At 41.7% G+C, this 26,288-nt stretch overlaps 1 protein-coding gene across 8 annotated transcripts in view; it reads left to right on the top strand.

Moving 5' to 3' along the window:
• Positions 1–1,726: 1,726 nt before the first annotated feature.
• The window catches only part of LOC129696554 (mesoderm induction early response protein 3-like), a 67,376-nt gene continuing 42,814 nt past the window's right edge, over positions 1,727–26,288 (top strand). The window contains exons 1-6 of one of the 8 annotated variants that reach the window (XM_055634604.1): positions 1,835–1,953; positions 9,237–9,261; positions 9,791–9,949; positions 13,173–13,318; positions 16,407–16,541; positions 16,793–16,913. In XM_055634604.1, the coding sequence (XP_055490579.1) occupies positions 13,220–13,318; positions 16,407–16,541; positions 16,793–16,913 (355 nt within the window). In that variant the 5' untranslated portion in view covers positions 1,835–1,953; positions 9,237–9,261; positions 9,791–9,949; positions 13,173–13,219. Of the gene's footprint in view, positions 1,790–1,820; positions 1,954–2,721; positions 2,746–9,236; positions 9,378–9,790; positions 9,950–11,906; positions 12,053–12,179; positions 12,291–13,172; positions 13,319–16,406; positions 16,542–16,792; positions 16,914–25,492; positions 25,723–26,288 lie in introns of those variants that run through there. The other 7 variants (XM_055634589.1, XM_055634580.1, XM_055634597.1 and 4 more) reach the window with 7 other exon arrangements.

The following is a 26,288-nucleotide window of genomic DNA, read 5'->3' as shown; positions in this document are numbered from 1 at the left end:
ACAAGGCAATTCCTTCGACAAGGCCGTTCGCAGTATATACATGATCTGTCCAGTTGAGTTTCTGGCTAATGGTGATCTAGAAACATCTATTGATGATGAGGCAATCACATTGAATGCCACGGAAAGGTGGTTAGACACCCTCTTTTGATGGTCGGCATTTCATGAATGTGACTTGCCATTTATCAACCCATTTATCATGATTGAATGTTTTCTGCATGAAAGCATATGCTGCTTTGTTTACCAAAGTGTTGCAAATAGAATTGTACATTGTGTATTCATCCCTGACCCCATGATGCAAGCTATGTCATTGATGAAGCAGCTCAAGATGGTTGTCCCCAGGATACTGCTTTGACAAACTCCTGACAATAGATGCTAATCAGAAGTATGTTTCTTCACCTCGATTTGATCCATTTGACATTTTGGCGTCTGCATTTAATGTTGACAACTTCTGAGACTATTTGCTTCCACAAGTATGTCCCCTTCTGGCAAGACAGTCCTGGTCAAACCCAGGGATTATACTAGAGAAGTTTGGAAACATTTGAAATTGTATTTCATCTCTATTTTTATCGATTTAGTCTGTCCCTTGCCAACAAAAATATTCAAGCATAATGACCACATTGCAGTGTGGAAGGTCATTTCACCCATTGAAGCTATGCAAGCCTTCATTAAGAGCAATCCCGTTCATGCCACGCCCACATTCTTAGCCCATACCCCTGCATATTTCAGGAACTTAATAGGATTCCTTTTGAATCATTAATTGCAACTGTGTTTACTGATACCCCACTACAACATCCCAGAACCTACTCTTCGTTGCATAAAAGAGTCGCCTCCCCCCTCCCCCACATCACTTTTGGTTATTTTGGCTGCGCCTTCATACTTTATCCTATAGTTCTTGACCTCTCTGCCAAAGGGAGTGGTTTCTCTTTGCCTCATCTGACTTCGACGTTTTTGATGCTTCTATTAGATCCCCTTTTAAACTCCCAAGGAAGCCAAGCTCAGTTTCTGTTGTTAATGGCCATGACAAAATATCCTCATTCCAAAATATCCTCATTTTAGTATATTTCTTCTGCATCCTTTCTGAATTCTTTGTTTTCCTAAATCGTGGCATCTAAAATCATCAGTTGTAGCCACACCAATGTTTTAAAATAACTAATGTTGTCTCCCTCCCTCTTTGCCTCTGTAAGATCCCCAGTGTTTCTACAACTATCATCTCAACCTCCCCTGCTTCTTCCGAATAATTAAATTAATTTACCCACAGAAATATCTGTCCTTTCCTTTTTTGGAATGCTTCCACCAGGTTTACGTTATCTGAAAATCTAATTTTGATATATATATATACACTTACGCGGTGCAATTATATTTATTGATCGCTCCGTATACTTGTTTTCGAGAAAATACGAATAAAATGGTGTCATTTTCCCCCAAAACTAAACTCATCGCTTTAATTATCAGTACCAAACGATGAGTCTGGTAAGCCAGCCCTAGTCACCTTACGTTTGCCTAAAAGCTATTTAAAAAAAAACCAAATAAATCGAAATACAAAAATATAATATTATTAATTTCGGTTCGTCAGCGCAACTTTTAAATGGATGTTTTAAATGGACAAGATAACAGTTGGTTTTGCTTTCATTTCTTAAAACATACTTTGGAGAGTTTTGACCATGCACGGAATACCCCTGGAGTAAGTTGGAGGTAGGAGGAAGGTAATTAAATCTTGGCTGGAGGGAGCGCTGGAGCGAAGATGATGCGTGCGTCGGGACAGGACAGCAGAGGGGAGGGGATCAAAGCGGTAAAGTTGAAATGACATTTTATTTTTTGGGGGCAGCTCCACCAATTGCAACAAATGTTGCAAAGCTCCGTCTGCCGGCCTCCATCCGGGTCTCGGGCTGGGCTGGGCAGCAGCAGCTCGTTCGTTCGCTCTCCGGGACTGGGAGAGGTAACAACATGGCGGAGGTGAGCACACACACCGGACCGGACCGGCCGATAGACCGGACTGGACTGGACCGGACCCGAGCGGGCGCCGCTGCCCTGATCCCTTCTGCGGGTCAGCGGTGGAGCTCCCACACCGGCAGCCCCCCTCTCTCTCCCTCCCTCCCCGCAGCAGCAGCAGCAGGAGGAGATGGCCGGGACGCGGCCGGGGCAGGGCAGGGCTGGGCGCCGGTGGGAGGGGAGGGAGGGAGGGGGACCAGGGGTACACTCGGCCCGGCCCGGCCCCGGGGGGGGCAGCGTGAGGGTGAGGGTTGTGGGAACCGGGGGACGCTGCAGGCCCTTGACTTGACTTGACTTGAGCTCCTGCAGCCGGCGCTGCCCCCCTGCCCCTGCCCCCGGCTGCCTGGGTCCAGGGTGTGTGTGCGGCGGGTGCCGCGGAGGCGGAGTTGTTTGGGGAAGAAGCCGGGGCGGAGACGCCGTCTCTCAGCTCCCCGGGTTGGCGGCGGCTGCAGCGGGGACGGGGCCGGGGACGGGGACGGGGACGGGGACGGGGACGGGGAGGCTCAGCTGGCCCGGGGCCCGAGGACCGGGGCCGAATAACTTTCCGACAGTGGCAGCCGATCGTGGGCAGCGGGAGGGGACGGGAGGGGGGGAAGGAGCTGAGATGCGGAGAAGGTAACGGGAGAAACGGGCGGGGCGGGGAACTGGTGGGAGGTAAAAAGTGAACAGTGCAACCAAGGTAAAAGGAGAAGGAGATGAAATGAAATCCGGCTAGAAAGAAGCACAGAAAACCCGTTAAGATGAGAGATGGCAGAAGTAAGTCACTTTGAGATGGAGTAGGCGTAGCAAAGGCCGCGGACCGTGGAGAATTCCACAGTTAAAAGGGAAAAGGGCAGAGAGATATGGGTTAGTTCGGGAAAGAACAGGGTAGGGAATTGCATCTGGTAATGAAAAGCGGGACTTGAGAAAAAGGCACGGGTAAAGATCAAATAAGGTGAAAAAAGCAGAATGGGTCAAGCGACGTCCCTGGAGGTCAAATGTATGTCAACGTTTTGGCTAAAACCCTACATTAGAATTGAGAGAAGAGGAAAGTGCCAGTTATGTCGCAGTGTAGGGAGGAATGGGACGGTGGGTGAATGTGGAACCATTTTGCGGGGAGTGAGAGTGGAATTGGTGGACAAATATACCGTGGGAGAGATGGGACTGGGGACGTAAGATGAAGAAATAAATAAAAGACCCAGATCGACAGATAAGTGTGCGCAGAACAACAACACTGGGATGTATGGCATTTGAAATTGGACAATTCAATGTTAATACCATTGGGTTAGAAGCTATCCAAGATAAATATGAAAAATGGTTCTTCCAATTTGTGTGTGGCCGCACAAGAGCAGACACTTCAATATGGGAGTGGAAAGAAGAATTGAAATGACATGCAATCGGATGCTCGAGGTGGCCATTGTAGAGTGTGCAGTTGTTCTGCCAAAGGTTACCTAGTCTATGCCTGGTTTCTCCAGTGTAGAGGAGATGACATTATGAGCACTGAATACAGTTGACCAGGTTGGAAGTCAAGAGGTGCAAGTGCCTTGTCTGGAAGGGCCGTTTAGGTCCTTTGATGAGGAAGAAGGTGAAGGGATAGATGTTAGGGCATGTAATAGATGTTATAGGGCAGCACAGTGGCGTAGCGGTAAAACTGCTGCCTTACAGTGCCAGAGACCCGGGTTCAATGCCACTATGGGTGCTGCCTGTATGAGGTTTGTACGTTCCCCTCGTGGCCTGCATGGTTTTCCCCGAGATCTTCAATTTCCTCCCACATTCCAAAGACGTGCAGGTTTGTAGGTTAATTAGCTTGGTATAATTGTAAATTATCCCTAGTGTGTGTAGGAGAGTGTTAGTGTGCGGGGATCGCTGGTTAATGTGGACTCGGTGGGCCGAAGGACCTGTTTCTGCGCTGCATCTCCAAACTAAACTCTCACTAATAATTTAACCGGTCATTGTTAAGGAAGGGGAAAGTATAATAAGAATTGGTAATAGATGAAGCTGATAAATTGTGGAAGAGTAAACTGGGCGAGCGAGGTAAGATGCAAGAAAAGTGTCAGAGAAAGATAAAAGAGCAAATGGGGGAAAACAGGCATGGAGGAAAGTACAAGTGTGTAGGAAAGAACTACAGATTTTGGTTTAAATCGAAGGTAGACATAAGCTGCTGAAGTAACTCAGTCCCGACAGGCAGCATCCCTGGAGAGAAGAAATGGGTGACGTTTCGGGTCGAGACCCTTCTTCAGACTGAAGAAAGATACAAGTGTTTTAGTTTAAAATGCGTGAAGGACAGGGAGAACATTCTATGTCTCAGTACCAAAGACACAGTCTGCCAGTGGAAGTATTTGGTGGAGCCCAAATATGTTGGGACATTGTAAAAGGTTGAGAGAGGTTGGGAAAATAAAGTGAAGTTGAAGCCATGGTGGGATTTGAAGGCCAGATTGGTAAAGTTAAGAATGAAGGCATTGCTGGACTAAGAGCTAGTGTCAGTGAGTATGGGGTCCATGGTAAATTAGGTGGATTTGGTGTGATGCAAAGCTCACAAACAAGCATGGGATGAACTTAAATTTTTTGAAGAGCGGATAAGATTGATTGGCCTTTAGAGCACTGGAACAGTCAAGCTTGTGGATGACTAGAGTAGGGATATGGGCTCAGCAACACATCTTACGTGAGAGAGGGTACACAAAAATGCTGGAGAAACTCAGCGGGTGCAGCAGCATCTACGGAGCGAAGGATATAGGCAACGTTTCGGGCCGAAACCCTTCTCCTTCGCTCCATAGATGCTGCTGCACCCGCTGAGTTTCTCCAGCATTTTTATGTGCCTTCGATTTTCCAGCATCTGCAGTTCCTTCTTGAACTCTTATGTGAGAGAGTTAAGTGCTCGTGCGACTGATAAAATATGAAGTTCATCTTTGGGATCACATGGGGTATCATGCTTAAGGTCTGGTTCAGTCTGGCGAAGAATGAAAATAATGGCATTAACCTTGCATTTCATCTATTGTGACATGCCAGGTAAAGAGCCTAACAAATACGAGTATAGAAGATGTATGAGAACTTTACCTGCATGCGGCATCTGGCATTGTTTTGGCTCGTGTTGTTGAGAATCAGAATGAAAATGAGGAGTTAGTGAGGTTGGAGCAACAGGATCCTTGAGGAAAGGTGTGGTAATGGAACAAGATGCTGGTGATTCTCCTACGGAGGAGAAGAGGTAGAAACATAGAAACATAGAAATTAGGTGCAGGAGTAGGCCATTCGGCCCTTCGAGCCTGCACCGCCATTCAATATGATCATGGCTGATCATCCAACTCAGTATCCCGTACCTGCCTTCTCTCCATACCCCCTGATCCCCTTAGCCACAAGGGCCACATCTAACTCCCTCTTAAATATAGCCAATGAACTGGCCTCAACTCCCGTCTGTGGCAGAGAGTTCCAGAGATTCACCACTCTCTGTGTGAAAAAATTTCTTCTCATCTCGGTTTTAAAGGATTTCCCCCTTATCCTTAAGCTGTGACCCCTTGTCCTGGACTTCCCTAACATTGGGAACAATCTTCCTGCATCTAGCCTGTCCAACCCCTTAAGAATTTTGTAAGTTTCTATAAGATCCCCTCTCAATCTCCTAAATTCTCGAGAGTATAAACCAAGTCTATCCAGTCTTTCTCCATAAGACAGTCCTGACATCCCAGGAATCAGTCTGGTGAACCTTCTCTGCACTCCATCTATGGCAATAATGTCCTTCCTCATATTTGGAGACCAAAACTGTACGCAATACTCCAGGTGTGGTCTCACCAAGACCCTGTACAACTGCAGTAGAACCTCCCTGCTCCTATACTCAAATCCTTTTGCAATGAAAGCTAACATACCATTCGCTTTCTTTACTGCCTGCTGCACCTGCATGCCTACCTTCAATGACTGGTGTACCATGACACCCAGGTCTCGCTGCATCTCCCCCTTCCCAATCGGCCACCATTTAGATAATAGTCTGCTTTCCTGTTTTTGCCACTAAAATGGATAACCTCACATTTATCCACATTATACTGCATCTGCCAAACATTTGCCCACTCACCCAGCCTATCCAAGTCACCTTGCAGTCTCCTAGTATCCTCACAGCTAACACTGCCCCCCAGCTTAGTGTCATCCGCAAACTTGGAGATATTGCCTTCAATTCCCTCATCCAGATCATTAATATATATTGTAAATAGCTGGGGTCCCAGCACTGAGCCTTGCGGTACCCCACTAGTCACTGCCTGCCATTGTGAAAAGGACCCGTTTACTCCTACTCTTTGCGTCCTGTTTGCCAGCCAGTTCTCTATCCACATCAATACTGAACCCCCAATGCCGTGTGCTTTAAGTTTGTATACTAATCTCTTATGTGGGACCTTGTCGAAAGCCTTCTGGAAGTTCAGATACACCACATCCACTGGTTCTCCCCTATCCACGCTACTAGTTACATCCTCGAAAAATTCTATAAGATTCGTCAGACATGATTTACCTTTCGTAAATCCATGCTGACTTTGTCCAATGATTTCACCACTTTCCAAATGTGCTGCTATCCCATCTTTAATAACTGACTCTAGCAGTTTCCCCACTACCGATGTTAGACTAACTGGTCTGTAATTCCCCATTTTCTCTCTCCCTCCCTTCTTAAAAAGTGGGGTTACGTTTGCTACCCGCCAATCTTCAGGAACTACTCCAGAATCTAAGGAGTTTTGAAAGATTATTACTAATGCATCCACTATTTCTGGAGCTACTTCCTTAAGTACTCTGGGATGCAGCCTTTCTCGCCCTGGGGATTTATCGGCCTTTAATCCATTCAATTTACCCAACACCACTTCCCGGCTAACCTGGAATTCACTCAATTCCTCCAACTCCTTTGACCCGCGGTCCCCTGCTATTTCCGGCAAATTATTTATGTCTTCCTTAGTGAAGACGGAACCAAAGTAGTTATTCAATTGGTCCGCCATATCCTTGTTCCCCATGATCAACTTACCTGTTTCTGACTGCATGGGACCTACATTTGTTTTAACTAATCTCTTTCTTTTCACATATCTATAAAAACTTTTGCAGTCAGTTTTTATGTTCCCTGCCAGTTTTCTTTCATAATCTATTTTCCCTTTCCTAATTAAGCCCTTCGTCCTCCTCTGCTGGTCTTTGAATTTCTCCCAGTCCTCCGGTATGCTGCTTTTTCTGGCTAATTTGTACGCATCATCCTTCGCTTTGATACTATCCCTGATTTCCCTTGTTATCCATGGATGTACTACCTTCCCTGATTTATTCTTTTGCCAAACTGGTATGAACAATTTTTGTAGTTCATCCATGCAGTCTTTAAATGTCTTCCATTGCATATCCGCCGTCAACCCTTTTAGAATGAATTGCCAGTCAATCTTGGAGAGGAGAGTATTTCGAGAGAAGCTGAGAGTAGTTGAGGCCCAACGTTACCAAGGATGTGAAGGGTAGGTACTCCAAGGAAATCAAAGAAGTGGAAACAGGAAGCAATAGTTAGAGTTTGGAAGAAACGCAGGTGAGTGGGACGAGAACTTTTGTCTGTGAAGGAAGGAACTGCAGATGTTGGTAGACACCGAAGGTAGACACAAAATGTTGGAGTAAATCAGCGGGACAGGCAGCATCTCTGGAGAGAAGGAATGGGTGATGTTTCGGGTCTGTGGTATACAAATGGAGTTCTGAAGCAGCAAAGAAAGAACAATAGCAGCTAAATAGAAGGGGTGATAAGCAGAGGTGGGCAGGTGAAATGAGGAAATTGGAATTATGATGGATAAAATAGCCAGATTCGGCAGTAGCCAGAGAGACTGAAATGAAAGCTTTTTATCTGTATTCGAAAAAAGAAAATACCTGAAATACTCAGCAGGTCAGCCAACAACTGGGGAGAACAAAACTGTTAATGTTTCATATAAATGATGTTGCATGGAATGGGAGATACCGGTAAGGGAAAAATAAAAACAGTAAATAACCAGGATATTTTTTTAAATGCTGCATTTAGTTAAGTTAAATACTGAAAAGGCTGGAAAGAGCAGGTCATGTAGCATCTGTTGAGAGAAAAAGTTTCACATTGTTGATGTCTCAATTCTGATGAAAGATTATTAACCTGAAATGTTAGTTCTGTTTCTTTTTCCAGAATAGGCTACTTGACCCGCTCAATATTTCCAGTACTTGCCCTTTTTCTTTCAGATTTCCTGTAATTGAAGTATTTTGTTTCGGTAATATAATTTTCAGCTAGGTTGAGAGCAGGAAGGGGTTGTCTATTCCTCTCAAAAAATGAGGTGATACAAGGAAAAACTGATAGGGGAAAGTACTTTAAAACCAAAGCTAGGCAGAGTTATTTAATTAGAGGTTACACAAAAAAGCTGGAGAAACTCAGCGGGTGCAGCAGCATCTATGGAGCGAAGGAAATAGGCAACATTTCGGGCCGAAACCCTTCACTAAGTGCCTTGCACCAAAATTGCAGAGCAGGGTGTTTTTTGTCGTGTGGTCAGAGGGGGAGGAGCGATAACTAAAATTGGGCTATATTCAAGTCCAGTCATCAAATAATGAGATGAAAATTATTATTTTATGATTTTTGCAAGGTTGTGCGATACTTCATGTGATTTGCACCAAACCTGCCAAAACAGCTTTAAAATAACAGCTGAGTGAAAGAAATTTAAAAAGTGGGAGGAAGAATCAGAAATTACTTCAAAAGTACTCAAAGAGATTGTACAAATCAGTGTGACAGATAAAACAGTTATATGGGGGTATATGGTGAAATGTGCTCCATTTGCAAATTAAGTTTGGCTTGATTTTTCATTGTAGAGGAAAGCTTCTACTATGTATACCTGCTCACTGGCTTTTGAAGGGTCATTTAAAAAAACACATTTAAATTGGTAAATAGTTCTATAACAATTTTGTGATTTAAAAAAAAATAGGTTGATTATGCATATGGACTAGATATTCTGATTTTAATCCTTATCGTTGTGGGGTTTATTTTGCTCTGTTATTAAATTTAGAAAATTAACACATTAAATATATTTAAGTGAATATTGTGTACAAAATAATTTTTCAAGTTGCTTTCCAAAACACTACCTAGTTACATGATTATGAAAACAATGATGTTTGGAGATGTGCAAGTAACTTTGAGTAGCAAATTTCAGCTGCAAAGTGCACAGATTCCTATCACTGGTGTTGAAAACCTTACACCCTATGTTCAATGTTTGATGTACTGTGTACAATGTTTGCATGTAATGTGAATCTTGTTAATTCATTCCCTTTTACATATTTTGTTTTAGGCTTCCTATGGAAGTTCGAGTCCAGGTATGTGCTGATCTACTTCACTTTTGGATGAAACCTCTATGTAGTGTTCTATATTCAAGAGTTTTTTTTAATTGATTTGGAAGAAAATGACATGTAGTATTCACCCTGCAGTTAAAGTAAGCATGAAACACAAGGCTTGGTTGCTTATTACATTGCATGTGTTATATTTTAGGAGATTTCATAGTCATTTAAATGCACTTTTTTGGGTGGTCATTTTTACTTTATTCTAGATGTCCTTTGCAACTACTAAAACAAATTCTAGATCTCATCAAACTATTATTCAACTTTCGTTAACCTACGTCACTGAAAAATGAATTCTGCAAGACCTGCAATCCTTGCGTTTACATTTGAAACTTAATTTTAATCCGTAAACTCTCAGGCATTTTGTCATTTTGCATTAATCCAGTTGATGTCTAAACTGTCTTAAAATCAAATGTTTTTACATCAAAATAGTTGGTAAGAATTGGAACAAAATTATTAATATTTAAAATCTGAAATTACAGTATAACAATGGCAACCTCTCTTTCAGGCAAAGAAACTTAAATTTTTAATTACATTTCTTGGCTGTGGCATTTAATCAGCATATATACTGATGATTGTCTCCCACAAATCTGAAACATTTAACATACTGTTCAACGAATGAGAGAGGAACCAGAAGAAATGCTAAGTTAATTCACAGGAAGTTGAGGCAAGTGATGCTCTTGTTAGGTTTATTATGAGATTATTTAATCTGAATTATTAATTTCACTGAGGGCACATAGAAACATAGAAATTAGGTGCAGGAGTAGGCCATTTGGCCCTTCGAGCCTGCACCGCCATTCAATATGATCATGGCTGACACACTCGAGATTAATAGGTTTGTCACTATTGCATTAGCTTTTTGCACCGGTTAGGATGTGTGTTTTGAATAGAATGCATTTGCATTGGCAAATATCATGTTCGTGTGTATCCATTTCAGTAAATGTGAGTTTTTATTGAATAAACTGAGCATAGTACAGGGTTAGGGATGAAAATTTTAATGTTAATCAAGATAAATCGAAAGAAAAGAGAACATTGAATGCTTATAATATAGCTAGTTAAAATAATATAAGATAGCATAGCATTTTATGAAATACTAATAGGCCAGCAGAACTCTGTTGAACAGCTTAGTGCTGAAGCAGGGTGTCCACATAGCCCTCATTTCAAAAGTAGCATAATAATAATTATCTAGTATTTAAGGAATTTGAACTATACTGCTTATGGAGGAAGAAAATATGTATGGTATAAATGGAAATTCAGATACTGTGTAAAAATCTAATTTTAATGTAGAATTTGGGCTTGGAATCTATGCAAATTATTTTGATGCCCTTGTTACACATTGACATGTTGTTAAGCAATTATTATTCTGACATGTGTACATTTGTTATTAAATGCGCATATCCAAATTTGAGTTTAAATTGAGTTAAAATGATCAGCCATGATCACATTGAGTGGTGATGCTGGCTCAAAGGGCTGAATGGCCTACTCCTGCACCCATTGTCTATTGTGTATTTATTTTGATTAGAATGCTTTTCTTGGGTTGAAACTTCCAGTCACATATTGCTTGATGAACCTTTTTACTAAATTTGAAATTTGTTTCAGTCAGAGACTCTTGTTCATGGAATCTTGGTAGATATCTGAGTATTCTTGCTAATTGTTTACTTTGCAGCTTGGTGTCTAAGTTGTCATCAGTGGGACATCTGTCCCTCCATTTCTGGCTGCTTGCAGAAATCTTTGAGCTGCTAGCATACATACATTTGGGATAATAGTGACGGGAAAGAAAATTAGAACTTGATCACTGCAATACCAGATTTTCACAATTTGGTGCTGAATCAGTTTCAAAGAGTGGTAAGGATGTTAAGGTTAACAGTAGGTTCCTGCAATTGTTACTAATTTTTTTGAGATGTGTTCCAAAAGTGGACGTAATTCCAAATTTAATATCTAGTTAAAAGTACTACAAGATAAAGTGCATTTATGAAAATGGATCATAGTTTTATTTTTGATTCAAACTCTTGTTTTGATTTGTTGATCAAAATGTAAAGAGAATCCATTTCCATCCATAATTGATATCTTTTACTGACTGGTTTAATCATCTGACTCGAATCCCTGGGGAAGGTGAAGTAGGTATGCTACCTATTTAGTTTTTATTGCTGGATGGGATGTGTTGGGCAGCTTCAAAAAAGGATAGTTTGTCCCCGCCTCGGGTTTTTAACTACAGTTTTCTGCTGTGGAAACTAATTCATAATTTCCATTTATTTGAGGCTTGCCATTACATTTTACCACCTCAAACTTAAAAAAAAAAAATACATCCACTTCACCATTGAAATTGTTTTCATATCTTCACTTTCTTCTTTGTGATCTTTCATGCTTCTCGCATGATAATTGACAATGCAAAATTAGTAGATTCGTTTATTGCCACGTTTACTGAGGTACAATGAAAAGCTTTTGTTTTGTGTGGACTGGACATGATTACAGTCAAGCCATCCGCAGTGTACACATAAAGGATGGAGGATACAACATTTAGTGCAAGATAAAGTCCGATTAAATGTAGTTTGAAGATCTCCAATGAATAGATGGGAGGTCAGGACTTTAGCTGATAACAGGACGGTTCAGTTGTCTGATTACAGCTGGGAAGAAACTGTCCCTTAGTCTGAAGGACGTGTTTTCACACTTCTGTACCTCTTGGTTGATCGGAGAAGAGGGACTAACTGCAGTGAGACTGGCCCTTGATTATGCTGGTGGCGAGGCAGCATGAAGAGTTAATGGAACAGAGGTTGGTTTGTGTTATTATCTGGGCTTCGTCCACAACGCTCTGTAATTTCTTGCAGTCTTGGATAGAGCTGTTCCCAAACCATGTTGTGATGTATCCTGATCAAATGCTTTGTACCGTCCATCTGTAGAAGTTTGTGAGGGTTGTTGGGGCCATGCTGAACCTCCTAAACCTTCTAAGGAAGTAGAGACGTTGGTGTGCTTTCTTGGCCAGTTTCAATGTGGCTGGTCCAGGACAAATGGTTGGTGATATTTATTCCTAGGAAATTTGGGGGGGGGGGAGGGAAGAAGGATTGTTTTGGTGGAAGCTAATGCAATCGTTAGTTTTACGCATTATTGATTGTGGGAACTCTGCATATCTACAGGAAATGTGCATAATTGAAGTCTCAATTGACTATTTTATGAAAATGGTATTGAGTTATCAAAAAATAAATGCCAGTCTAGTGTTCGAGTTCTCTAGAGGGAAAATTGTGGTCTGATTTTAACACTTGGAGTAGAAGGAGATTGACAGAATCATGCAATAATATACTGTTGAAAGCCATTTAATCTGTTGCGCTTGTATAGTGAGTAAGAATAATTTTGGAACTTAATCAAGCTCAGTTGCCGGTCTCCTCTTTTTTTGCTCTCCTCGCATTCAACATCTTTAAATTTGGCTGCTTTGAATGATTTGTTTATGCTGTTCAGTTTTTCATTTAATTTAAATTATTTAACACACTGAGTTTCTTTCGTACTTTAATATTAATATTTCTCTCCTTGTTTTCATCTCTATTTTCTACTGAACATTGTGCAATACCAGAGTTTAGTTCATCATATTTGTTCATGATTAATGATGTTTTGCATATAATGACTGGTTCCTTTGATATTTTGGAATTTGGTACTTTGTCGATTAAGCACAATGTGTATGAAATGTGTATTGGTGTTCCATATTTAACAACAATAAACATTTTAATTACCCTACATATTCTTGAACTAAATAAATCCTATTTGGAGCCATCTAATTGAAATCATTTGTACTGGTACCTAGTGTAAGCAATTTCTGTTTTGAAGTGATTGATTTGGTAGAACGCAATATGAAATGTATCACAGATTTGCTATACGCTAATTTTATTGTTTTTACTTTATAGTTGGCTCATTTTCTTCTGAGGATCATGATTTCGACCCGACAGCAGAAATGCTAGTGCATGATTATGACGATGAGCGGACACTGGAGGAAGAGGAAATGTTAGAGGGAGGGAAGAATTTCACATCTGAAGTTGAAGATTTGGAAAGGGTATTAATTTTTTGTAATGTAAACTAACTTTAAATTTGAACTGTTAAAATGGTGTTATTTACTGTCACAGAATTGATCAATAATTGTTATACCTTTAAAAATAATTTGAAGATTTGTAATGATGTAGGATTATCTTGCATGATCATAAATATGGAAAAATAACCGATGGTAGGGATAGTGTATAGATTTCCTAAGTAATTTGCTGCTGTCTACATGTTGTTTACTTCCATGTACAGCTAAGAATGTTTTTACTTATTAAAAGATGAAAGGATAACTCAACATATTCTATAAAGAGTATATATACACCCATTAACAGAGGATATTTCCCCCTATATGTCCTATCTATATATTAAAAGGAGTCATAAGCAGTTATTATTTGTTACTGGGGCATGGATATGGCTGGCAAAGCCACTATTCATTTTCTATCTCTCTTGAATTGAAAGGCTTGCTAAGAGGGCAGGTAATAGTAATGCTGTGTTTGAAGTCACATTGACTCATTGTTTTCCGTTAATCCACGGTCATAATTAATAATACTACTGATGGATAACATATACTCAATAACAGAAACCAATCTTTTATTGAAACTTTTCTTTTTAGTTTAGTTTATTGTTACGTGTTCCAATGTGCAGTGAAAAGCTTTTTTGGTCGTGTGCTGCCCAGTCAGCAGAAAAACTATACATGATTACAATCCTCACAGATATGGGATGAAGGGAATAATGTTTAGTACAAGGTAAAGTCTAATTAAAGATAGTCCCAGGGTCTCCAATGAGGTAGATGGTAGCTCAGGGCTGATCTTTAGTTGGTGATAGGATGGTTCAGTAATCATTAATCTTTCTACTGGGGAGAGGGAATATTAACCGTGCAAGTTCTGAGTCTGTGATCCTTTGAAGGAGTAAAATATCTGTTGGTCAACCTAAACTGAATGTTTCCAGAGTACTGCAGGAAATTTAAGGTTTTGGCCGAAAGATTTGGACCAAGCCTTCAGTTTAACCTTTGGGCAGTTTATTAAATTTGTGGATTATGAATGCCAGGGGGGGTTTAAAAAAAAAGGGGGGAAACCAAATTAAGTCTTTTTTGTATGAGTTGTTCAGGTGAAGTGCGACAATAACTAAACTTCAAACTTCCAACAGGTTTTACATGGTACAATTTGAGATTATTGCATTGAAATACCATCTAAAAATATACTGAAATATAATTTCCTGGAGAACCTTGACTAACCTACAGTGGGCCATCAGCTAGAATCCTTGTCTGGCATATCCCTGTAAAACTACCAAGGCACAGGAATAAAGCTTATTCAGTGATGTATAGAATGATGTGTTGGGATTGAAAATGAGGTATCATCCTGGTGAACTTGTAATGAGGTGCTGTATGTATTCCAAACAGCAAAAACAGCATGCAGTATAGAGAGCCAAATGATTCCATAATAATTGGATACAATCAAAGTTCTGCAGTTATTCTGCAAGAATAAGGGGTAAGCCATTAGGAATGGAGATGAGGAAAAACATTTTCACCCAGAGGGTTGTGAATTTGTGGAATTCTCTGCCTCTGAAGGTAGTGGTGGCCAATTCTCTGGATGCTTTCAAGAGAGTTAGATAGAGTTCTTAAATGTCAGGGGATATGGGGAGAAGGCAGGAACTGGGTACTGATTGTGGATGATAAGCCATGATCACATTGAAGCGCCGAATGGCCTACTCCTGCACCTATTATCTATTGTCTATCAAATATAATCATGAACAGTGAAGGACAATGCAACGGCTAACAGAAAGAAGAGTGTTCAAGTCCCTATTCTCATTGATAGTGAAACCCAGCATGTGAGTACCAAAACAAAGAGGAAGCATTTGCAGTCGTCTTCAAAAGGAAATGCTGAGTCGTGGAATCAATTGAGCTTTCTCCTGAGGAACCGGTCATCACAGCTGCCAGTTTTCATCCGATTTAATCCCCTCTGCATGGTAGCAAAAAAAACCCCCAATAGTTTGTTAGTACATAGCCAAAGGTACCAGTTATCTGTGATATTGTTTATGTAAATCTTGAATATCTTTGGCAGAAAACAATGTTATGAGTTGCTTATGTGTGGTATCAAGTATTGCTCTTAAATACATATTTGAAGATTTAAAGTGTTTTCTAATACCCATCTTAGGGAGGGCTCATGAGCGTGGAAGCTTGATAGTTTGAAACGCCACTTGCTTTATTTCTCCTCAGCCATTTCTTCACTTTTTAAATGCTGCAATACTTGTCCTCTGGCAATCTTAATTAAAATTCTTCTCTGCCCCTTATCACATGTCCTCTAAACTAAAATACAGTCAATGTGCTATATGCTACTTTCCATTTTAATTCTAGTCATCAGGTACTTGATTCGCTGCTTTCTTGCTTACCGCCAAAATAACCCAAGGAGGCATTCTAATTTGAAGTATCTTTGTGAAATTAATTTCTTCACAATGTGCAAGACCTTCTCATCCTTCACACTGGATAATCTGTTCCCAGTTCCTATGAAATTCCCACCCCAACAATTTGACCTTGTTGCCTATCAATTCTGTCCTTTCAGAAACTGCTCCTACTCTTTTTGGGCCCTTGTTTTTCTTTGCCTTTCATTCCTGAGCTATGTTAACTTTGTCCTTCACTTAAAATTGTATAGTGAGGTGCTTCCATGTGGGAATGATGGAAATACAGACTGGATCTTGCCTGTTTAAGAAGGAACTGCAGATGCTGGAAAATCGAAGGTAGTAAAAATGCTGGAGAAACTCAGCGGGTGAGGCAGCATCTGTGGAGTGAAGGAAATAGGTCTGAAGAAGGGGTTTGAACCGAAATGTAGCCTATTTCCTTTGCTCCATAGATGCTGCCTCACCCGCTAAGTTTCTCCAGCATTTTTGTCTACCCTGGACCTTGTCTCTTTGATTTCCAACCACGAATTTGAATAATTAAATCTAGTTTGGAAATTTACTGAAATATCTTCTTTGAGTAGTTAATGAAATGTGGATGCGACTGGTAAATCTGTCGGGAAAGGAGTTACTGACCTAGCGATACACAGCGAATAAAGAAAGCTAGACGAGCATTAGAAAAGCATTACATGGCAAATAATTTGTTTTAACAGGAGAGCAACATGCCACTTGATGATTTGCTGGTACTCTACGGGTATGATCCTCCTGTTCCAGTGATAGAAAATGAAAATCCAGGGAGTTCTCCAAGTGAGCTTGCTGATGAATTACCGGACATGACCCTTGATAAAGTAAGATTTATAATTTCTCTTTATTTTTGTTTCAATGTACGCAATTGAAGAATGTTATTAGGGCTAAGTGAATCAAGGGATTATGGGGGGAAAGCTGGAACGGGGTACTGATTTTGGATGATCAACCATTGAATGTCAGTGCTGGCTTTAAGGTCCAAATGGCCTACTCCTGCACCTATTGTCTATTTTTCTATTTAATGTGTATAGTTTGGATTATGCCACTAAATTTTCTTTTTATCTTCATTTAACAGGAAGAAATAGCAAAAGATCTACTATCGGGTGATGATGAAGAAACACAATCTTCTGCCGATGACCTGACTCCATCAGTCACTTCTCATGAAACGACAGATTTGTTTCCCCGGCACTTAAGATGTAAGTTAATGGATTAGAAACAAAAGTCGATTCATCAAAATCTATGGGACTGCAGTTATGATAAAAATACAACTCATTCCATAGATGGGATGAAGATGGAATGAGATGGCAGAGGACGGGGTGTAAACAAAAACTAATAGTTACCTTGATGTATTAAATTAGACTTAGCTTCAGAGTGGACATGCTAGGAAACTACTTATTGAACTCCATGTGTACTTTTATAAATTTACACAAGGTCATTAAAAGAGATATAAATGCATTAAGTAAATAAGCAACATGTCGGATTAATGAAATTCCCAGATTTTTATAAATACGTTATATATAAGAGGGTTACCATTTGAGAGGATTCGTCAGGACAGGATTTACTGCCATTTGGGAGAGAATGCGTTAATTACGGACAGTGAGTATGGCTTTTTCATCACCAGTCTGAAGAAAAGCCTCAACCTGAAATGTCACCTGTCCATGTTCTGCAGCGATGCTGCCTGACCTGCTGAGTTACTGTATCACTTTGTGTCCTTTTTGAGGAGGTGACGAAGGTGATCGTTTTGGGTAAGGCAATGGATTTTAGTAAGGCATTTGATAGGCTGATTCAGAAGATTAAGATGTGCGGGATTAATAATGACTCGTTCTGATTCAGAACTGGTTTAATGATAGAAGATATTGTGGTGAAGGACAATAATTGAGCTGGAGGTCTGTGATCAGTGTAGTTCTGCAGGGATCTGTCCTGGGACCTCTGCTATTTGTAATATATATACAGTGCCCTCCATAATGTTTGGGACAAAGACCCATCATTTATTTATTTGCCTTTGTACTCCACAATTTGAGATTTGTAATAGAAGCCAATCACATGTGGTTAATACCTATGTTAGTTTTTTGGGCTAGTCCCCTTCATTTTTCTCTTCAGCATATAAAAAGCATGCTCAATTGGGGTCAGATCAGGTGATTGACTTGGCCACTCAATTTACCATTATTTAGCTTTGAAAAACTCCTTTGTTGCTTTAGCGGTATGTTTGGGATCATTGTCTTGCTGTAGAATGAACTGCTGGCCAATGAGCTTTGAGGCATTTGTTTGAACTTGAGCAGATAGGATATGTCTACACTTCAGAATTCATTATGCTACTACCATCAGCAGTTGTATCATCAATGACGATAAGTGAGCCAATACCTTCAGCAGCCATACATGCCCAAGCCATAACACCCCCACTACCATGTTTCACAGATGAGGTGGTATGCTTTGGATCTTGGGCAGTTCCTTCTCTCCTCCATACTTTCCTCTTGACATCACTCTGATATAGGTTAATCTTTGTCTCATCTGTCCACAAGACCTTTTTCCAGAACTGTGGTTGTTTTACGTACTTCTTGGCAAACTAACCAGGCCATCCTATTTTTGCAACCAACCAGTAGTTTACATCTTGCAGTGTAGCCTCTGTATTTCTGTTCGTTAAGTCTTCAGCGGACAATGGTCATTGACAAATCCACACCTGACTTCTGAAGAGTGTTTCTCTGATCTGTCGGACAGGTGTTTGGGGATTTTTCTTTATTATAGAGATAATTCTTCTGTCATCAGCTGTGGAGGTCTTCCATGGCCTGCCATTCTCATTGCAATTAGTAAGCTCATCAGTGCCCTCTTTCTTTGTAATGGAATCTGTCCACAGGACAACTATTAGTCGTGCACTCCACAAATCGGGCCTTTATCAAGTCAAGTGAGTTTATTGTCATGTGTCCCTGTATAGGACAATGAAATTCTTGCTTTGCTTAAGCACACAGAAAATAGTAGGCATTTACTACAAACAGATAAATGTGTCCATATACCATGATATAAATGTATACACACATGAATAAATAAACTGATAAAGTGCAAATAGCAGAAAGTGGTTATTAATAATCAGAGTTTTGTCCGAGCCAGGTTTAATAGCCTGATGGCTGTGGGGAAGTAGCTATTCCTGAACCTGGTTGTTGCAGTCTTCAGGCTCCTGTACCTTCTACCTGAAGGTAGCAGGGAGATGAGTGTGCGGCCAGGATGGTGTGGGTCTTTGATGATACTGCCAGCCTTTTTGAGGCAGCGACTGCGATAAATCCCCTCGATGGAACGAAGGTCAGAGCCGATGATGGACTGGGCAGTGTTTACTACTTTTTGTAGTCTTTTCCTCTCCAGGGCGCTCAAATTGCCGAACCAAGCCACGATGCAACCGGTCAGCATGCTCTCTACTGTGCACCTGTAGAAGTTAGAGAGAGTATTCCTTGACAAACCGACTCTCCGTAATCTTCTCGGGAAGTAGAGGCGCTGATGAGCTTTTTGGATAATTGCGTTAGTGTTCTCAGACCAGGAAAGATCTTCAGAGATGTGCACGCCCAAGAATTTGAAGTTCTTGACCCTTTCAACCATATAAATATAAATGGGGCTGTGGGTCCCCCTCCTACTCCTTCCAAAGTCCACAATCAGTTCCTTGGTTTTGCTGGTGTTGAGGGCCAGGTTATTGCGCTGGCACCATATGGACAGTTGCTCGATCTCCCTTCTATATTCTGATTCATCCCCATCAGTGATACGCCCCACAACAGTGGTGTCGTCAGCGAACTTGATGATGGAGTTCGCACTGTGGTTGGCTACGCAGTCATGGGTATAGAGTGAGTACAGCAGGGGGCTCACGCAGCCTTGAGGTGCTCCCGTGCTGATTGTTATCGAGGCTGACACATTTCCACCAATACGATCATGGCCTTTATGGAAGAGTGGCAAGAAGAAAGCCATTGTTGGAAAAAAAAAGCCATAAGAAGTCCCGTTTGCAGTTTGCCACAAGCCATGTGGGGGACACAGCAAACATGTGGAGGAAGGTGCTCTGGTCAGATGAGACCAAAATTGATGTTTTTGGCCTAAGCGCAAAATGCAATGTGTGGCGGAAAACTAACACTGCACATCACCCTGAACACACCATCCCCACTGTGAAACATGGTGGTGGCAGCATCATGCTGTGGGGATGCTTTTCTTCAGCAGGGACAGGGAAGCTGGTCAGAGTTGATGGGAAGTTGGATGGAGTCAAATACAGGGCAATCTTGGAAGAAAACCTGTTAGAGTCTGCAAAAGACTTGAGACTGGGGCGGAGGTTCACCTAGCAGGACAACGACCCTAAACATCGTTGAGGTGTCAAATCCAGGAAGGCAGATTACTATCTAAAGGGTGTCAAGTTGGCAAAAAGGTAAAGTACAACGGGATCTGTGGGTCCTTGTGCATCAGTCACTGAAAGTAAGCATGCAGGTACAGCAGGCAGTGTAGAAAGCGAATGGCATGTTGGCCTTCACAACAAGAATAGTTGAGTATAGGAGCAAAGAGATCCTTCTGGAGTATTGTATGCAGTTTTGGTCTCCTAATTTGCGGAAGGACATTCTTGCTATTGAGGGGGTGCAGCGTAGGTTCACAAGGTTGGTTCACAAGGTTAATTCCCGGGATGGCGGCACTGTCATATGATGCAAGAATGGAGTGACTGGGCTTGTATATACCGGAATTTAGAAGGATGTGAGGGGATCTTAAAGAAACATATAAATTATTATGGGATTGACACAATAGATGCAGGAAACCTGTTCCCGATGTTGGGGGAGACCAGAACCAGGGGCAATATTTTAAGAATAAGGGGTAGGCAATTCAGAACTGAGATGAGGAAAAACTTTTTCACCTGGTGAGTTGTGAATTTGTGGAATTCTCTGCCTCAGAAGGCAGTGGAGGCTGATTCACTGGGTACTTTTGGCTGGTTCTGTGCCATTTTACACACATTATCTGAATGGTGTCAGATTATTAAAGGGGAGGTACAACGAGACTTGGGTGTGCTTGTACATCAGTCACTGAAAGTAAGCATGCAGGTACAGCAGGCAGTGAAGAAAGCTAATTGCATATTGGCCTTCATAACGAGAGGATTTGAATAAAGGGGCAAAGAAGTCCTTTTGCAGTTGTACAGGGCCCTAGTGAGACCACACCTGGAATATTGTGTACAGTTTTGGTCTTGCTATTGAGGGAGTACAGCGTAGGTTCACAAGGTTAATTCCCGGGATGGCAAGACTGTCTGTCATATGTTGATAGAATAGAGTGGATGGGCTTGTATACTATTGAAACGAAACGTATAAGATTATTAAGGATTTGGATACGCTAGAGGAAGGAAACATGTTCCTGATGTTGGGGAGTCCAGAACCAGGGGCCACAGTTTAAGAATAAGGTGCAAGCCATTTAGAGCTGAGATGAGGAAAAACGTTTTCACACAGAGGGTTGTGAATTTGTGGAATTATGTACCTCAGGTGGAGACCGGTTCTCTGGATGCTTTCAAGAGAGAGTTAGATAGAGCTCTTAAAGATAGAGGAGTCAACGGATAAGGGGAGAAGGCAGGAACAGGATACTGATTGTGGATGATCAGCCATGATCACATTGAATGGCGGTGCAGGCTTGAAGGGGCGAATGGCCTACTCCTGCACCTATTGTCTATTGGTATTGAGTACCAAAAACCTGATATGTTATTGTTGTACAAGACGTTTGTGAAGCAGTATTTGGAATGTTGTGTTCAGTTTTGGTCACCCTGCTTTTGGAACAATGTCATTAAACTGGAAAGAATGCAGACACTATTACGAGGATGTGGTCAGGATATAAGGGCCTGCCTGAGCTGGAGGAGGAGGTTGGGACTTTATTCCTTGGAGCACGGGAGACTGATGGATGATTATATAGGTGTATAAGATCATGAGGTGAATAGATAGGCTGAATGCACAGAATCTTTTACCCAGAGTAGGGGAATCAAGAACCAGAGGATATCATTTCAAGGTGAGAGAAGAATGTTTTAATAGAAACCTGTAGTGCAATGCATTTGCACTGAGGTTGGTGGGTATAAGGAACAAACTGCCAGAGGAGGTAGTGAGGAAGATAATATAATTAAAAGACATATGGACAGGGTGCATGGATAGGAAAGGTTTAGAAGGAGACCTGTGAAACATGGACAGGTGGCACTAGAGTAGATTGGGCATTTTGGTTGACATAGGCAAGTTGAGCCGAAGGGCCTGTTTCTGTGCGGTATGACTCGTTGACTTTGTTTTGAATTTCACTCGTGGATGAAATTAGTATAGCATTGTGCAATCAAAATGCAAAAATAACCGACAGCTACATGTTGTTTCAGGTGGCTAGTTTTATATTATATCGTTATATATTATATTGACGAGTGGGGTGCCACAGGGTTCTGTGTTGGGTCCACTGTTGTTTGTCATGTACATCAATGATCTGGATGATGGTGTGGTAAATTGGATTAGTAAGTATGCAGATGATACTAAGATAGGTGGGGTTGTGGGTAATGAAGTAGAGTTTCAAAGTCTACAGAGAGATTTATGCCAGTTGGAAGAGTGGGCTGAAAGATGGCAGATGGAGTTTAATGCTGATAAGTGTGAGGTGCTACATCTTGGCAGGACAAATCAAAATAGGACGTGCATGGTAAATGGTAGGGAATTGAAGAATGCAGGTGAACAGAGGGATCTGGGAATAACTGCACAGTTCCCTGAAAGTGGAATCTCGTGTAGATAGGGTGGTAAAGAAAGCTTTTGGTGTGCTGGCCTTTATAAATCAGAGCATTGAGTATAGAAGTTGGGATGTAATGTTAAAATTGTACAAGACATTGGTGAGGCCAATTCTGGAGTATGGTGTACAATTTTGGTCGCCTAATTATAGGAAGGATGTCAACAAAATAGAGAGAGTACAGAGGAGATTTACTAGAATGTTGCCTGGGTTTCAGCAACTAAGTTACAGAGAAAGTTGAACAAGTTAGGGTTTTATTCTTTGGAGCGCAGAAGGTTAAGGGGGGACTTGATAGAGGTTTTTAAAATGATGAGAGAGATAGACAGAGTTGACGTGGAAAAGCTTTTCCCACTGAGAGTAGGGAAGATTCAAACAAGGGGACATGACTTGAGAATTAAGGGACTGAAGTTTAGGGGTAACATGAGGGGGAACTTCTTTACTCAGAGAGTGGTAGCTGTGTGGAATGAGCTTCCAGTGAAGGTGGTGGAGGCAGGTTCGTTTTTATCATTTAAAAATAAATTGGATAGTTATATGGATGGGAAGGGAATGGAGGGTTATGGTCTGAGCGCAGGTATATGGGACTATGGGAGATTATGTGTTCGGCACGGACTAGAAGGGTCGAGATGGCCTGTTTCCGTGCTGTAATTGTTATATGGTTATATTATATGGTTATCGTTGATATATTTTTATTTTTCCATAGAGGCCTTGCAGCCGCATTGATTTTGTGTTTTAGTGTTTTGTATGTTTGTGTGCATTACAAATAATTGAATAGGTGCAATTCATCAACATTTCAAAACCATTGTAGTCATAATATTTGTATACATATTTTGAATAAAATAACCTGATGTGTACTCATTAAGGAACATGACATCTGCCAATGTGGGGTCATCTTGGATATAATAATAGAAAATAAATGGTAATGAGCATGTTTCAATATTTTCAATGGAGATAGAAATTCTGGGATTGGGGAAAGATACATTTTATGTCGTATATTCTGGATTTTATCATTAACAGGCAAAGCATTCGGAACTATAATGCTTACCCCGTATCCTTTGCCATATATTTAAAAACATCCTATAGTGGTATTTCATAAAGCAGCTCCTCTGACTTTTCTTATAGCAATTGGTGTATGAGTATGTTTACTGTGGTATGTGGTTCGATCCCCCAATAGTTGTACCAAAATCCATCACTACCATGAATCTGTTGACATTATCTCATCTTCCTTGTTTGGTGGTGTTGTATGCCAAGTTTAATGGAGAAATACATCAGCCCAGATGTCGGTTTCCAATGCTCCTTGTATACAGGTGCACAACCTTTTATCCGAAAGCCTTGGGACCAGACACTTGTCGGATTTCGGACATTTTCGGATTTCCGAATGGAAGATTTTTAGCGTAGATTAGGTAGGTAGCGCGGGCGGCTTGAAAAGTCTGGAGCGATTGCCTCCTCCCCGGAGACCGGGGAATCATTGTAAATCATTGCATAAATGTTAGTCAGTTAGTTTGGAGGGATTTTATGTGGTGGTGGTGGGGTGGGTGGGTGAAGGGGGAAACTTTAATTCTTAGTCCCCTACCTGGTCGGCGACTCCCAACATCGCGGAGCTGGGGGCTCCGTCCGGCCGCGGGCGGTGCCGGTTGTAGCTCCGACCCCGGCAACTCTTCACCTGGCTGCGAGGCGCTCCAAATCCAGCGCCGCCCACGGTCGGACGCCCGCCGTCCCAGCTCCGCGAATGTTGGGAGAAGGCGGGCTCAGCGCCCTGGAGCTTACCACACAGCGCCCCGGTAAGGCATTGCCCGCTCCCCGCTGGTATCCCAGCGCTGCGACGCCGCCGACTCCCAACATTTGCGGAGCTGGAGCTGCACGCGGCGCTGGATTTGGAGCGCCTCGCAGCCAGGGGTAGAGTTGCCGGGGTCGGAGCTACAACCGGCGCAGCCCGCAGCCCCTGCTGGGAGTTGGCGGCCACAGAGCTGCGGAGTTTACTGCACGGCGACCCGGTAAGGCATTGACCGCTCCCCGCCTCTCCGACCAGGTAGGGGACTAAGAATTAAAGTTTACCCCTTCAACCCCCCCTTCACATAAAAGCCCTCCAAACTAACTGACTAACATTTAAGCAATGATTTACAGATGTTTAAGTGTCTCCCCGGTCTCCGGGGAGGAGGCAGCCGTTACAGTAGTACAGACCTGGGTTGACCGTGGGTCGTTTCGGGTGAAGTTTGGCGCCAAACGCGAGCTTTGGTGTGCAGACGACATCCTGGGGGAAAATGGCCGGTTTTCGGAGTTTTTCGGTTTCCGGAACACCGGATAAAAGGTTGTGCACCTGTAATGAAGTTTTTAATTTGTTTTTAAAGCTGTAGCATTTGTTGAAGTATGCAATACAATCCTGTTTTTACAGCAAAGTGAAACCGGAGAACAGCGTGTACAGTTCCTTGACACAGAGGGTTATAATTGAGATACTTTTAAAAGAATACAAGTGATAAAATATTTTACATGGAAGTATTTTCAAAATTGTCTTTCTTCAAACACAGTGTTTCCTCAGCGCGCTCCTCTTTGATTTTACTTCAAAGTAAATTCCTAGGTTTCATGAGCTTGAACACTGGCTGTGTCAACAAAAAAAGTATGTTTGGACATCTTATCTTTTATGATTTTAGCTGCAATGTTGGGCAGTGTGAAGCAGTGTAATAGTCAACATTTCTCTGTCATAGGGGAAAGGCTGACCATTATTGATGTGAATTTATAGTCATTGCCATAAATTCACACCATGGCAGAGATGAGGTTGACATGGACAAATCTTGACTTTCATTTGAAGCAAAATGATCACACGCGTTTGTTGGCAAAAAGTATGGTAATGGTTGATCTTCATGTTCTTGGAGCAAGTTCATATTTCTAGGGTAATAGCATATTTTCTGAATTGCATTTCATGATGCTTCACTTTCCTCATTCACTTAGAGACACTTTCCTTATATCCTATATTGTAACATTTCCCCTTTGCAACATATAATCACTTGGCACTATTTTCTCACTTGGTTGAGCTCTGTGTTCTCTTGTTTTCCAGCTTGGATTATTGATCTTCAAGCAAGTTGTCTGCTGATTTTAAACATTGCACAAAATGTAATGGCGTCTTCGTTGTGGCAGATGGCCACTTCAGTTTCTTGCAATTATGCTTGAAGCACAACATGGCATTGTGCACCATATGCTTGGACGTCTCCTCCCATACCAGGAGGGAGAGTCTCCAACAATTCTCCAAGAAAAGGGTCCATTGCAGGAGTGAGGTCTGGGAGCCAGGTAAGTTGGCCCCCTCCACAATGAGCCTGCTCCACAGGTGCCAAAACACATGGTTTCTCCTCGGGTCACCACTCCTGCTGTGGCTCAACTTACTTGGCACTGACTCGCATGAGGAGTCAATCCATTGGAATGTCAAGAAAGCTTGGTACCAGGATGTCACTCTCACTCTAACACCAACCTATTCTCACCAAACCCTTCACACCATCACCTTTCCCACTCAGCCCCCTTTCTATTCCAACTATCGTCATCACCGTGTCTTTTCTGTTGAAGGGAAGTCGCAGGAAATTGTCTTTCTGGAATATGTAGCATTTGGTCAGCCATCAGTCCTTATTTGCAATGTTTCTGATGGTGCTTGAACCCTCTTTAGTAATTATCTGGTGTTGACAATTCTCCATTGACGGAATTCTTTTTTCTTTATAAACTACTGGTGTTAATTGGATATGAGGTTATTTTGGTGTCACAACAAAAATGGTACTACATTTCCTTCTGATAAGATGAGATCTGAGGAGCTGACAAATACCGACTCCTGTTCTTGTCGGTGCATTACTTTATTTGAAGATGAATCA

Source organism: Leucoraja erinacea, chromosome 1 (genome assembly GCF_028641065.1).
Source record: "Leucoraja erinacea ecotype New England chromosome 1, Leri_hhj_1, whole genome shotgun sequence".
In the NCBI taxonomy this organism is placed as follows: Eukaryota; Metazoa; Chordata; class Chondrichthyes; order Rajiformes; family Rajidae; genus Leucoraja; species Leucoraja erinaceus.
Note: the sequence above shows the minus strand (reverse complement) of the source record. Positions and strands in the feature narration are given on the sequence as shown.